The sequence below is a fragment of the Lycorma delicatula genome, chromosome 3 (genome assembly GCF_047948215.1).
Source record: "Lycorma delicatula isolate Av1 chromosome 3, ASM4794821v1, whole genome shotgun sequence".
NCBI classification, from domain to species: domain Eukaryota; kingdom Metazoa; phylum Arthropoda; class Insecta; order Hemiptera; family Fulgoridae; genus Lycorma; species Lycorma delicatula.
Window position 1 is genome coordinate 194,967,982 of NC_134457.1, and position 15,954 is coordinate 194,983,935.

Sequence of the window (15,954 nt, forward strand, 5' to 3'; positions counted from 1 at the left end):
CGATATAAACTTCATATCTCCAATAAGGTTATAAAAAAACAGACTATGAGTAAATTATATATTGTCTTACTTTGTTTTCTTAAATGTACAGGAAAACAGATTAATAAAAATAAATAATATTTATAACACTAAAAATTTCTATAATAATTATAGTAAATAATATGCGTAGATCATAAATAATAATATAAAAATAAAAAATGAAAAACAAAAGGTAACATATAAACAATAAACATTATTTGCACATATTTAAAATCTATCATTTAAAACTAAACAATGGTTTAAAACAAAAATCACAATTATTTTTTTCCAAGAATTTATTAATAAAATAATAAAAAAATGGAATATTATATTAATATACAAGTTTAAATGTTAATAATAATTATAATTATAATTGTAATGACTAGGCTAAATGTGCAGCCTAATTGAAATAATTATGTTAAATACATTAGTATTTAATACAATACACATTATATAATAAAATGCGTAATTATATTTACCAAATGATATTGCAATATATCTGTCATGTCTCAATGGAATACATTTTGCTGAGTAGCATCATTTTCAAAATCACTCCATGCGTTATTCAATTCAACAAATATAAGTTTAGCTATTTTTTCATTTGGTGTTCCAATGTGCTGAAAAAAAAAGATTATGAAGTGAATATCTAATTTTAGAATTAAATTTAATAGTATATCAGCATCATAATCAATTACTTAAACTTTCTGATTATTGATAACATAATACCAAATTTGGAAACCCCTGAGGTAAAAAAAATCAATGATTATTACCAACAAATAAAAAACATAACAATTTTAAATGTGCTGAAACGAAAAATAATAAATTTATAAAAATAAATCTTTCTTTATAAATTTCCTGTTTTTTGAAGAACAGCGTTCTGGAATGATGTTGAACATTTTCATAGCTCTTTCAATGAAGTTTGATTTAAAACAAAGTTTAATGGAAGGGACTAGCGGATAAAGGATATATTACATATATAACTGGAGAAATTTAGAAAATTCTTGTTGGAGATGGTAGGTTCAGTTCATTAGGATATTGTTAGGCACAGGTGAAAGTATATATAACAAATTCTTCTAATATGTTAACTATCTGCTGTAACTATGAGATTTTTATATAAAACACTGGTATATATATCAATGTGAGGAAGTATCACAAAACATGGGATGCGAGTGACTGAATACAAATATTAATGTCTGAGTAATTTTATATATATAAAAACACTTTATTGAAATTTTTCCTTAAAATTCACATTATTCCTGGTTATTAAATTATACTTTAAATTCTATTAATATAAACCACCTAGTACAGAATATTGAGATAAAAGATATCTTACTTAATGTTTTACATTTTGCCCAATTATTTGTACTCTTATACGATTAGTATTCGAAAAATGTTAACATAATTAAAATCACGGTTATTTTTACAGTTAATATTACACTTGGACAGTACAGTAGTATACTGTGTGTAATATTTAAAGTTTTTATAAAGTTATTTTAAATAACCAAAGATGTACACACTAACTCAAAGAACAGCTCTCATACACAAAAAAAATGTAATCCAGACAAAATGTACCACTTTTGTCTTGTACAAATCTAACTTCAGTGTTATTTTAAGATCACTATATGCAGAAAGTGAATGCTAATGTAGAAGGTTTGTTGGTATGTAAACAAATATTAGTCATAAGAATAAGATGACTTGTGCAACAGACTATATTATATCATTCTTTTTTATCTTTTGCAGATAAAGAACAATTATTTTATGAATTCTTGTGGAATGTACTGTTTCAAATTCTTATACTAAGCAGATTTTTTTAATTATTTAATTTTTTAGAGAAGTAGAAGCATCCTTTTTATTATGAAAATTTTGAAGCTGAGAGTCTTGATTCATTGTAAAGAATTTTTAAAAAATATTTCAGATTGGATTTTTATTGTTTTACTTCTATTTCTGTGTCAATTTCTATATTCTTGGTGGTATTTAATTTTTATCTTATATAACAATTTATTATTATCTTATTGCTCATGTCTGCTGTTACAGCCTTATGAAAGTGTTCTGAAATCTCTTGTAATTTTAATATTTTGTTTTTAATATATGCTGTTTCATCGTAAAGAATAATGAATGAAATATTTATTTCATTTATTTATATATATTTGTTCTGCATTGGTTTACATATTAAATTTATACCTTAATTTATTTAGTTCACTGGAGACAAGCCAAAAAATATTTTGCATTTTGATACTTTATACTGTAATATTTTGCGTTTTAATTGTAATTTCTCAATTTTAAATGATTTATGATCTAATGGTACAATTTATTTTTATTTTTATACATTTAGCTTATTAATAATTTGAGAATAACTGACTTAAATTCATCAGTTAATACATTAGGTAGGTTAATGGGTTTGCTACAAACATTTTGTCTTGATATAATATTACTTATTAACAGTTAATACTTGTTATCTTGTAATGTGAATGCTTTTGTGAGAAGGAAAGGTAGCTGCCATCCAATTTTTATTTTGAATTTAGTAGGTACATTCTTGATCTTGGTACAAATCAATACTTGGATTCAAAATTAAGAAATAAAAAACAGTTCGTTTAATTTATGGTACGATAGATTATTGGCACATTACTTCTATAACAGTGACAAATATGAATGGATGTAGATTACTGAATTTTTCCAACTATTGGTTTACATTTTATAATTGAATAAATAATTCTGCAACTTAATGTAGCAACACATTTTCAGATATTATCAATGTTAAATTCATTCATAAAATTGTTAACAATTCTCATTTTGGGAGCCCATAACAATGTGGACTTTCTAGTTTATTCATAAAGACCTTTAATTCAATCAATTTGGAATATCAAGGATTTGGTGGTTGTTCACTGGTCATTTTAATCTACCAAGGCACATTTTTTTTACACTAGAGAATCTTTTAGACTCTTGACAGTTAGTAATATGTGTTTGATAAGCAGTAAATGTCAACAGCAAGCCAGTAATTTATTTAATTAATTAATTATGTTATTTAATTATTTATACCATGTGCATGGTTTATTTTAATATTTCTAATTTTTAACATTTTTAATATGCAGATTAATTAAATAAATAATTCAATCATGTCTGAGGATATAGCATCTGCAAAAGTACTTTCATAATAAAATTAAGGTAAGATATGTCTCTCAATATTCTGTACTAGGTGGTTTATATTAATAAAAAAAAATTTACACGCGTGCACACACACACACACACACACACACACACACACACACACACACACATTAAATGAGCTGAATTATTTGACTGCAAACTACTCTGTTAAATTTTGTTTATAAAGATGCCTCTATATGTTGTTCAAAATGCATTATAGAATTGAGACAGTACAATTTATTAAATATTATTTCTGATTTTTATATATGAGCATGTCAGTAAGTTGCTGTGATAAATCTGTATGCTGAAGATTGTTGAGTTCTGTCTAAAGATATATTTTTATTAAATGAAGTGGTAAAAAATGCCAAATGGATATAGTATGGGTTAGTTTGATGAGATGTTCAATAGAATCTGTTGTAGCAGATATTCTATAAATTTTTAAGAGATATCTCTAGTCTAATTTAGTGATTGCTAAGTAAGTCTTAATTAGTTATCAGTTTCAGATTCTATAGAAGACGTAGTCAGAGATGGTTGTTTTTTTATATATATGCAATAAAAGACTATTACTATATTATTCGAAAAGACAGAAATTATGCCCCAAAAAGCAACACAATTAAAATAAGTAAACACAAACATTAATAAAGTCAAAATAGTAACCCAATTTAAATACCTCACTGAAATAATATCAAACAATCTAAATGAAAAAACCATCCAAATAAGAACAAACAAACTAGCTGAAGCACAAAAATTAACCTGGTAAATCTACAGCAAAAAAGTCTATCCATGAACGGAAAAAGTAAGATACTGCAGCAGTTATAAAACCGTAAAGCGCATATGCAGCAGAAACATTCTTACACCTGAACAAACAATCAAATACTGACAGACTCCAGAAAATCGAAAAAAGAATTGGAAGAATCTGCATCAACAAAAAAATACCAGAAAGATGGGCATTAGTGGATCATCCCCAACAAAGAGTTAGAAAACATCACTGATTCATGTGTAAGAGGGGGCTAGGATCTTTGGACACAACATGAAGATGCAAGATTCGAGACTTCTGAAACAGCTGGTACAGTACAATCTCAACTCGAAAAACACCAATTCAGGATGTAGATAGATCAGAGAAATAAGAATGATCTGAAGGAAATTGGCCTTACACCAGAAGACACCACGACAAGATAAAATTTAACAAAAAAATGGACAAAAATACTTGCTTTACACTCACAAGAAAGAAACTCACAACATGAACATTTTCAACACCAGAAAGGGCATGGGAATTGGAAAGTATAAAAAAGTACTGGGAGGACTGCAAGGCCCGAACAGTCCCTTCGAAGAGACTTGGATAATGGACTGACTAACGTGATCCTATATGGTCATGAAAAAAAGAAAAAAAAAGTCTACTTGAGATCTGTTAACATTAAAGTCTAACGTTTTTATATTTACTGTATAATGAATTATAATATTATTTTGTTAATTATATTTTAAAGAATTTATTTATTTTTCACACACAGATTGTTAACAACACATTCCAGATAACAGATTTCTATAAAAATTCTTCATTACTAATGATACATTAACATCATTATGCTGTTCTACTAAACTATGGTCTAATTTACTTATAAATAACAAATACTTGGATAATGGCTCTAAAAATTGATGGTTTCACAGTAACTTTACATCACGAAAATGGAAAAAATCAGCTAGAACTTTATTTCAAGAGGGCTTTTGCACTATTCCTGTGCATTATTAGCTGAATATTGTAAATATTTGTCACAAAATTAATGACTGCTACTATTAAATTATAATGATATGCACTCTCAGTATTAATTTTTTATGTCTCTTATTTGGATATATTAAGTCACTACAATTTGATATCCAGTTTGATACATTTACAAGGTTTGATAAGAAAAATACATGGAATTTTTAAATTTCCCAAGCTGTATAAGTCAGACAAACTGTCAACATTTTTTTTTGTTGTGTTGGTATAGTTGTTCCTAATGTATGTTTACATTCGTAGCCATATTGGATGCTTAGTTTATTGCTGGCTGTCTAAAATGTTACATGTGTTTTGGTATGGTCGGTGATTTTTAACTTGTGGAAGAAATGGGATAAAAGATTTGCATTAAATTTTACTTTAAGAATGGGATAAAGTGCAGCACTGCATTGGAAATGTTGAATGTTCCTTTTGGCAATTTTTTTACAAATAAAAAAAGGGTTTACAAATGGTACAAAAGTTTCCAAGAGGACTGTGAAGACGTTGAAGATGATGAGCACCCTGGATGTCCCAGCACATCAACAACTGATCACATAGTTAAAAAAGTGAAGAAAATGGTGGAAGTTCTACGCCATTTGCGTGAAGCAATTTAACCTCGGATTTGTGGCGAAACAATTCATGGCAATTGCACCATAATAATGCATGTTTTTCTTTTTTTGTTTAGCCTCTGGAACCATCGTAAGGTATTACTTCAGAGGATGAATGATGATGATAAGTATGAATGTATATGAAGAGTAAGATTATACGGTCTCAGGTCGACCATTCCTGAGATGAGTGGTTAACTGAAACCCAAAGAACAAAGGTATTCACGATCTAGTACTCAAATCCGTATAAAAATAACTGCCTCTACTAGGATTTGAACCTTAGGAATCTTGATGATGCACCTGCTCACACTTCACTGCGAGTTCCGTGAATTATTTGCCAAAAACATCATTACGATGCCTCTCGGCCTCCGTATTCATCAGACATGGTTCTCAGTGACTTCTTCCTATACCCCAAGCTGAAAAGAACATGGAAGAAAACGATTTGCCAACATTGAAGATATATAGACAGAATCGCTGAAGGAGTTAAATGCCATACCGGAATCAACATTCCAGAAGTTCTTTGAAGATTGGAAAAAGCACCGGCACAAATGTATTATATCTGAAAAGGAGTAATTTGATGGTGATAAAATCAATATTGTCAAATAAATTAACATTTTTTTGAGAAAAACAAAAATTCCATGTACTTTTTTTATCAAACCTCAAATAGTTCTGAGCACTCCTGAAGTAAGAATAATGATTTTATTACTGATCTGGTGATCCACAGTACTTCCATTGAATACCATTCAGGTAGACATATGCTGCAGCATTTAGTAACTGATAATCTCAGAACTGCTTGTTCAGTTTTTCTTTTTTTAGAATTTCATAGTAATAATCACAATTAACTTAAAAATGTCTCAGGTGATCAATTTAAGAAGCAGTTTCTCCTTTTGCGCATAGGAATTATGTGGCTGAACAAATATCTTAGAACTGGTGCAATAATGTTTCTATAAGAAAAATATTTATTATTTCAAAATACAACCAACATTTGCCTTAATACTGCTAATGCTCAAAAAATCTTCAGTAACAAAAAGCCTCTGGTTTTCTTGAAAAATATTATTCTAATTTCAAAGATTTAATTTGTTCTAAAACTCTTTGCTACATTTAAAAAAATTATTTTGATGTGATAACTGGAGGTACATAACTCTTTTATAAAAGATCTGCTGTCAATAAAATATCACCAAAACAATTTGAATTTTACGAAGGCCAAGGTAAAAATGATACTTTGGCATATGTTAATTATATATTTAACAGAATTTTTGTCAATGTTAAAAGAGGCTCCAGGTTACAACATTGCATATACTGGAACACCTCAAACCAAGGTATAGCCAGACTATGAAAATTTCATCATAATGATCAATAAATTAGAAAAAAATATAATATTATAAATACCTTATCAGGATGTACTGCTATGCATGCCCGTCTATACGATTTTTTAACATCAGCTGCTGACACAAGTTGGTGCATTTCACAACGCCACTTAGAATCATCCCATAAAACAGTGTGCATTGAACATAACAGTGCTCTAATATTTCCTTTCTTACCTTCTACCCATTCCATTACCTAAAAATAATTAAAAAATATAAATAAATAATTTTGATTGAATTTTGATTATGTTGCTCACAACATAATGTGATGCAACTCTGAATTATTCTGCAATTGCAAAGATGAATAAATTAATTATCTACACATAAATAACTTATCATTATTTATTAATGCGAGTATTTACAAAAACTTTTTCAATTCATATTTACTAACTGAATGGCACTGAGTATTGAATGGAATCGAGATATGTTCATGGATGCAACTAGACGTAGTAAAAGATGAAAATAATACAAATAATTACAGATTGGGTTGTCACAACTTCTGAATAATTTTCACTGTTAAATAAGAAGACAGAAATTAAGTTTATTATATACAAAAAAGTTAAAAAAAACTAAGAAAAAGGGCATGTTCTTAAAAAAAAAAATCAAATTGTGTTCTAAGTTTTAAAAAGAGTTTACATATAAATATTACTCTAATGCAAAGGAAAAATTAATAAATGCTAACCTTCAATTTATCAGGATCCATATCTTTAGCAAGTTCTTCTTTACGCATTTCATTGATAGTTCGAGGTCCTGTTTCTTTTTTAGAAGTGAATTGATACCCTTGACTACCTAATAAATCTCCAAACACATCGGCTCCCTTCCCAGAGGTTTTACCTGCAGCAACTGTTTATTGAAAAACAAATACATCAATTGTTATTATATTTTAAAGATACACATGCAAAACAACTATATACACAGGAGCCATAAGAAAGGGACAATTATCCAATCATCAAAATAAGATAGTTTACTTTATTAAATGGATTAATCCAATATATAAAAGTTAATGATACTAAGGACTGAAAAACTGTTCTAATCGGTAAGAAAATGCACTTTTACAGGAATTAACCCTTCAAGATGGTAACTTTTTTAAACCATGAAACTTTACATTGCAGTGTTTTTTGCACTGCTTGTATAAAATGATATGATGCTATTATTTTACAATGGGTGATCTGTAAATGTGATCTTGTTTTCTAAAATTATTTATGTACCAGGTAGTATAGTATAATTTTCAATTTGGCAATCACAGTTGGCCACATCAATTCAAATTATTTTTCAACTTCTTGCCAAAATTAGAATAAGTTCTCACGTTTAAATTTACTTTCCCTCTATTTCTATTACCCTTATCTGTCCCCAAATGACAGATACAAACCAATATCCTACAAAAGTATTTTCATCACTTCATCTGCTCTTTCTTTTCGTAACTGCATATAATCTATGACTGAAACGGATAAGACAACACCACTAAATTCTGGTGTCAAGTCATTGCCACATCATTAACATCTGTCAGTAAATGACCTACTAAGTATTGGGACAATTTAAGTAAACGTAGACTTTTCGCTAATAATGTGCAAAGTAATAAAAACTAACCTTAAATAAAGTTCCCATTAAACAATATGATTGTTTATTGTAAATAAATCATATCTAACCTTAATTATTGAAGTCAGCAAACTGATATAAAACAATATTTACGAAGAACATAAAATTAAACTGTGCAATACAATTTTATAGTTTAGAAACAATTTTTAAAGAAAAACTAAATTCAACACATTAAGTACGAAAAAGAATTATTATGGAATAATAACTATAAACCAATTTCAGCTTTTCAAGTTTAGATTGGGTTGTGAAAAACTAAAACAATACCTACAAAATGGTTAAATACACTGATAAAAATTCTTTACCAGATACATAGCAAGATTAGATTCAGTTAAAAAAAAAAAATTTGGTGTTTCAAACAATAATAACAAACATGAGGTATATCAAGTAACCACATAAAGGATAATTAATAAATTATATTTCACAGCACTTACAATAGTATGTAGAAAAGAAATGATTACATAAGCGAATTAAATAAAATCATGTCTAGATTTGAGTTATGTTGTTTTTCTATCTCTTTCTGTATTTCCCTCCACTAATACATTCCTCCAAAAACACACGGTGAAATTAGTTCTTCTACCTACTCAAGATGGTGTCGATGAGATTTATTTTTCTTCTGAAAGGCTGAATTATTTTCCTTCCATTTTGGAATGTAAGTGTAATCATTTCACAATTTCTGGCATAACTTAATTATTTAAAATTAAAGTTTATCAAGGATGTGTCATTTTATTTAAAGTCACAATAAAACGCTAACATTTTTGCCAATAAAATGAAAATACTGAGATGTGATTAGGTGCTGTAACTGTAAAAGTTATAGGCGAGCTGACACAAGTCAGTACTTCTAAAAATACTATACCTGAAGAACAAACATTACAAGTAAGGTTTACTAAAGAGTATGGAATCAAGTGATTTTCCCACTGTTTTCTTCACTAAGCTGAATATCAGCATGCCAGGACTCTTGAATGTAGATGTAACTACACAAGAGATGAATTACTTATAATTACCCAAGTTATGAATGACATTACTGTCAAGAGATAATATGGCCACCACTCTGAAAATGAGTGTTTATATTTCCAGAAAGTGTCAGTTTAAATACGTGTAATAAAATTATATTAAAGTATTTTTTTCAGATTTGAATTTTTATTCAAAAAACAAAATCAGATAAAGAGAAAAGTAAAAAGTTTCCTCACCTATGTTTATTACATATTTACTTATATTAATTAAGGATTAGGCCATTGTACTGAGACATTAGATAACCTTTCTCACATACATATAAAAAAAAGGTATTTAAAAAATATTCTAAACTACATTAAACAATTTGATTCATAACCAAATAAAACTACTATAAATTTAATGACTTAATTCCCTATGTTCCTAGAAGACTTCGGTAAATGACTGAATGAATAACTACAAAAATAAAAAAAAATCATTACCTGGCGTTTCTGAAGATTTAAATGCACTGTCAAAATGAGATCTTCCATAATTAGGTTCACAAGGTGACTTGGCATTTTTGACAGGACTTCCTACAAAAATGGAAATATAAAATTTATTTTAAAAAGGACAGAAATGTAGCAAGATAAACATTTGTAAACACTAGACCACTAAACTTTATTTATCGTTTCAGTTAGTCCAATCACATGGGCGGTTAAAATATAAATAAAGATTTTGTTATCTACCTTGTCATACTCAGACCTTTTTATCTAGTAGATCAAAGAGACTCATAACTTTGTTACATTCATCATTTTCTAGACTGAAGAAATTCAAGCTAGAATGTTCGGTAGAGAAGCTTATGACTACTACATTTTGGAACAAAAAGGTTGTATTGTTTGTTGAATTCAGTGGTTGCAAAACTACTATGAGTGCAAATGTGTATTAAGAAGTGTTAAAAAAACTTAGAAGAGCTATAAAAACAAATGTGTGCAATGCTATCTCACTGGATTTTGTTTTTGTATGACAATGCCTGGCCACACGTGGCAAATCGGACAGTGAGGCAATTAGAAATATTTTGTTGGAAAGTTTTAATCATCTACCTATTGGCCCTCACTTTCCTCCTAGTGACTTTCTTTTTCTTTACCTTAAACAGCGCTTGAATCACAAAGACTTGATAAAGATGATGAATTGAAAAATGGTGTTTCTGTGTGGTTTAAGTTACTGGTGGCAGAATTTTTTGAAGATGGATTGAAGAAGTTAGTGAAACACTATGAAAAATATGTTGACATTAATATGTAGAGAAATAGTAAATAAATGTAGTTTTTATGAATTTGTTCATATTTTTCAGTTTTGTTTTACTTCAAAATGGACTTTAAAAAAATGGCTCTCTTGTGTGTGTGTATGTATATATATATATATATATATATATATATATATATATATATATATACATACACACACACATGAGATCTGTAAATAAAGTAATGAGACTAGTTTTTTTTTGGTAGCCAAAGTGGCAACACTGAAAAGTTATTAGTAAACATGTGGTTATATAAAGAGCTGATTTATATTAGGTATTAATATTTTTTAGTCTACTGTTGCCACGTGAGATGTAAACAAACTTTTTGTGATACAAGTTTTTGTTGTGCATTACAAAAATGAGTGATACTAATTATGAGCAACATTGTGCAATTAAGTTTTTTGTTAAACTCTGTGAGAATGCTACTGAAACTTTTTCAGAATTTAAAATGGCGTTTGGAGATGACGCTCTATCATGAGCCCAAGTTTTTAGGTAGTTTAAAGCATTTTCAGATGAACAGGAATCAGTTGCAGATAATCCATGCTCTGGAAAACCATTAACATCAAGAAGTCACGACGTTGAGAGAATCAGAGACCTGATATGGTACGACTGGCGATTAACTGTCGTAATGATTGCACAACAACTGAATTTGAACCATACCACAGTCCATCAAATTTTGACAAACAAATTGAACATGAAAAAAGTTTGTGCAAAATTGGTCCCAAAAAACCTCACTGTTGAAAAAAAAACAATAGGGTGGAAGTATGCCGTGATCTTCTAGGGCGAATTGAAACTGATCCTGATTTTCTAAAAAATGTTATTACTGGTGATGAATCTTGGATATTTGAGTATGACCCAGAAACAAAATGCCAGAGCAAGGCGTGGCACACTTCAAACTAACCAAGTGCCAAAAAAGCAAAAATGAGCAAATCAAAAATCAAAACCATGCTAATTTTCTTTGATAGTAATGGCATTGTCCATTAGGAGTTTTTGCCTACAGGACAGACTGTAACTGTTAATCAATATGTTTACTGAGAAATTCTTGAAGACCGGAAAAGAGTTGCCTGCGTGAGACCAGCCATCAAAGAAAACTGGATGCTGCATCATGACAACACACCTTCACAATGCACTCTCAATTAACGAGTTTTTGGCAAAGAAAAACATTCCTATGGTTCCTCAACCATCTTATTCACCTGACGTGAGTCCCTAGGATTTTTTCCTGTTCCTCAAAGGACACCAATTTGAAATAGCAGAATACATAAAAAAAAAAAAAAAAAAAAAAAAAAAAAAAAAATGTAACTGACCACCTGAAGGATATTCCGGATTCTAAGTTCCAACACTGCTATGAAGAGTGGGAAAACCATTTGAAGCATTGCATGGCTTCCCAAGGGAATTATTTCAAAGGTGGATGGGGTCTATCTATAATTGAATTATAAATAAAAAGTTTTTCTGAACCAGTCTCATTACTTTATCTACAGACCTCATGTGTGTGTGTATATATATATATATATATATATATATATATATATATATACATTACAAATTATAAACTTATACACACACACACAAAAGTTTCTGAACTAGTTTGAAAAAATACACAAGCTTGTTTAAAAATGGCTGTTACTTTTTTAAAATAGTTTCTGTGGGTATATGTTCAAGTGATCCCATTGCCTCAAAAAACATCAATGATGTTCTTTATCTTAAAATCATCTGATACTAACCCACCAGGTTGGTAAAATCATTTAGGTAAAACCCACTGGGTTGGTCTAGTGGTGAACTCGTCATTGCAAATCAGTTGATTTTGAAGTCGAGAGTTCTAAGGCTCAAATCCTAGTAAAAGCATACAAAAATTTAAAAAACTTTATTTAAATTAAAAATTATAATCAAAACAAGATGTAAAATATAAAATTGTTTAAAAAATTTATATAAAAAAGTAAATTTAAATTTAAAAGTATTTAATAAAATTTAATTAGTTTAAAAAAAAAATTAATATAAAATATAAATAAATAAGTGATATGATATGTTTTGTGGAGTTTATGATGTTTTTTGAAGTATACATATAAATATAATGCAGTTAATGATGTGAATTAAGTTTGTGAAAGCGCTTCTGCTTATGTAATGAAATAAGGTAAGTCATCCTATTTCAATTATTCTATTAAATATAAATTAATATATATATTGTATTCTTATAATTAAAATCAAACTTGAATAACCCAAGTACAGAATTATAAAGTAAATGAAATGACGCTTACCTTATTTTTTTTATTCCAAAAGCACCTTCGCAGGATACTGCATCATCAGTTGTAATATAAGATATATTTATATAAAAATACATATAAAACATAAAAAATTTTAATTGTATATATGATTGTAATTTCCACAAAAGAAATGAGTTGTAAGGGAAGGTGTAGGCTGACCCACTTTTTTTATGCAACAATGAATTAAATTTTTTCTACAGTACTGGCCTTTTTTGCTGCATAGCTCCTAAATTCCTCTATATTAAAAATTAGAATTTACTGTAATACCAAAACAAATACAATGGTGTAAAGTTGAAGCAAAACAAAAATGCATTTTGTTTAACTTTGGATCTGCTATGCCTTCTTTGGTCTTTATGACTGGAAGTTACTGCACTGAATGACTTCTGCTGCTTCGAATTCATTATCATCCGTAACCCAACTTCATTGTGATATGGCTTAGTATGTATTAATAATAAGAATATTTGTAACGCGCAAACTTAACTCGTATAATGAATGAATAAACTGTTAAATATAAAAAGATTTTAGTCATAAAAGTAAGGTCTATGGTGTAATGACAGAGGAACTTGGTTTGTTGATCAAACTCTGTTTGTGCTCACTCAGTGGGGTGTGTGGCTCATACTTGGTGCAGTTGAGTGTGCATTAACTAGACTGTCGAAAGAGTGAGGAATACTCAGAATATATTATCTATGATAATACTAGAAGTAAAATTTTGATTATTGTTAGCAGCCATCATTTTAGGTTCATAGCACACATCATACACTACTGTGTTGATTGAGAGATAAGAGTTGACTGATAAATTTTGCAATAACACATCCACGTTTAAGTTTTTGATTAAGGTTTCTTATCATAATTGACTCCAAACATTTCATTCAAATTGTGGATTATTTGGGACTGTTTTCATGAGTCAGTTTCCAAATTTTTTCAGATTTTCTAACAATCTGTTGCCCTGAGCAGTAATCTTCTTTTTTTGTTTAAAAATATTCTACTAGACTTGAAATATACATCACTCAAGAATCTGGTTTGATATAAGAAATATTCTTTACAAAACTAACAACAATTTGATTTATTTTTAAATTTAACATGAGGTTAAAATTTTACACACTGAACATAGGTACACAGTAAAGTCGTACCATTTGGTAAACTGATTAAGCAGACTTGGGAGTAATGACCTTCAATGTTTCACATAGCTTCACTGTGAGTACAACACAGAAATTTTCCTTTTAAATAACGTTCAAGCCAATAAAACAGGAATTAAACATTTTTTAAAACTAATTTAACTCTTAGTACAAATTAGCCAGTTATTTAAATTCATTTAACAATGCGTTAAAAGTTCTAAGATTAACCAATTCCTGAAGTGGTTGCCATTATATTCATTCATTCATCATTCTGTAAATGGATTTTTTTTTTTACTGGGTTAACATGCTATTTAAAATAGTAAAATCAAATAGATTAAAATTAAATAATGAAGTAAAAATCATACAACTGAAGTCGGTGTGTATTATTAACAATGGAAATATAAATACATAAATACCGGCAGGTGTATATGCTGGAGTAGTTGGAGGATGAGGTGTCCAACTGGCAGGTCGGTGCTGCGGTGATAATCCTGGACTGACTGATGTCTTTAAACTATTACCCAGATTTCCTAAATGAAAAAAAATTAAAATCTCAATTAAAAAACAACTAATTGTTCACCAAATTCTGAGTTTCACAATTACTGAAATTGAATTTTATATAAGCGAGTAAAAAACTCAACAAGAAAAAACTAAATTTGTTGTATTATATTTAAAATAACAAAGGGAAATAATCCAAATATAAAAAAAGGCAACTTAAGTGTATTCTGTGTATTACATCAGAATAATTACAGTGAAAAAATGTTAAATCCACAAAAGTAGCTCTGGGTATTAAATCTTCAAGCAGGCAGTCAACTTGTACAGATGGTACTGTGTACTTTGTTTTTCCTGTTGATATGATTGCAAATCTTTCCACTTCTTCCTCTATCTCTTAGATGCTTTCTTTCTAAACACTGTTAGTGACATCTAGGCAACAGTTAACGTTGTCTTGTTTGTTTAATTATTTTAAAATCAGTTTATGTTATTGCATTTACTTAGCAAGCTAGTTGGAAGTCCGCTGCCATTCTGTTAGTGTGATCGGCCAGTTTCTGTGAGTCATTATGAAGATTACCATTTTGTATTATTAGTACAACTGATGTATAAAGTTAGTTTGAAATGAATTTGTATGGTTAACTTAAATAATAATTAGTTTTTTTGTGTTCTTTGTGTTCAAGTTTTGTTAATACTGTTGGCATCAAACTAAGTTAGGATCTTGACTCAAAGGCAAAATCAATAACTTATGGGAAAATTTGGAAATAATCAGAAGTTTTGAAAAGGATACTTCTATAACCAATCTGTCAGTAGCTGAAATTAAATTGTAATATATTCACTTAAATATTCAATGAGAATGTGATGAGGTAAATAAATATAGAAAATTACTGTACAATTATAACTATTTTAAAATTGACATTCTAGACAGTTTTTCATGTTGGTTCAACTTACTGTTTTACAATGTCAAAATCAATTGAGATGATGAGTCTAAAACTGAAAAAAAAAGAAAGAAAATAGATGTAATTCTAAACAAAATGGCAGTTTACATGAGTAATTATGAATTTGACTGCCAAAATCAACTAAAAATAACATATAGGGATAGAAGTGAAGCTGAGCTAGACTATTAGTATTAAAGCTGTCATTCAAGAAAAAATGGAAATTGGAAAATTTTCAACAAAATTCAATGACACAAGTATCACATTTTCAGATTTCACATGATACATTTTAAATTCTTGTTTATACCTAAAAGATTATACAAGCAGTGTCACTATGTACAAATCAAGGGGCAATTAGTGTAATGTGTACTCATCAAGGCCCATCAATGTTAAATATAATAATATTGATGAGCGATATTTTTCTTAGCAACAGTTGTGATCAGATACCTTTAAGGT

The 15,954-nt window shown here is 28.8% G+C and overlaps 1 protein-coding gene across 4 annotated transcripts in view; it reads right to left on the minus strand.

Annotated features, from left to right (window-relative positions):
* Positions 1–15,954, minus strand: part of aux (cyclin-G-associated kinase) — a 116,358-nt gene that overhangs the window by 7,744 nt on the left and 92,660 nt on the right. For 2 of the 4 annotated variants that reach the window (XM_075361276.1, XM_075361277.1), the window contains exons 21-25: positions 14,494–14,604; positions 9,908–9,997; positions 7,564–7,724; positions 6,907–7,077; positions 498–635 (exon numbers count right to left, since the gene is read on the minus strand). In XM_075361276.1, the coding sequence (XP_075217391.1) occupies positions 528–635; positions 6,907–7,077; positions 7,564–7,724; positions 9,908–9,997; positions 14,494–14,604 (641 nt within the window). In that variant the 3' untranslated portion in view covers positions 498–527. Of the gene's footprint in view, positions 1–78; positions 636–6,906; positions 7,078–7,563; positions 7,725–9,907; positions 9,998–14,493; positions 14,605–15,954 lie in introns of those variants that run through there. The other 2 variants (XM_075361275.1, XM_075361278.1) reach the window with 2 other exon arrangements.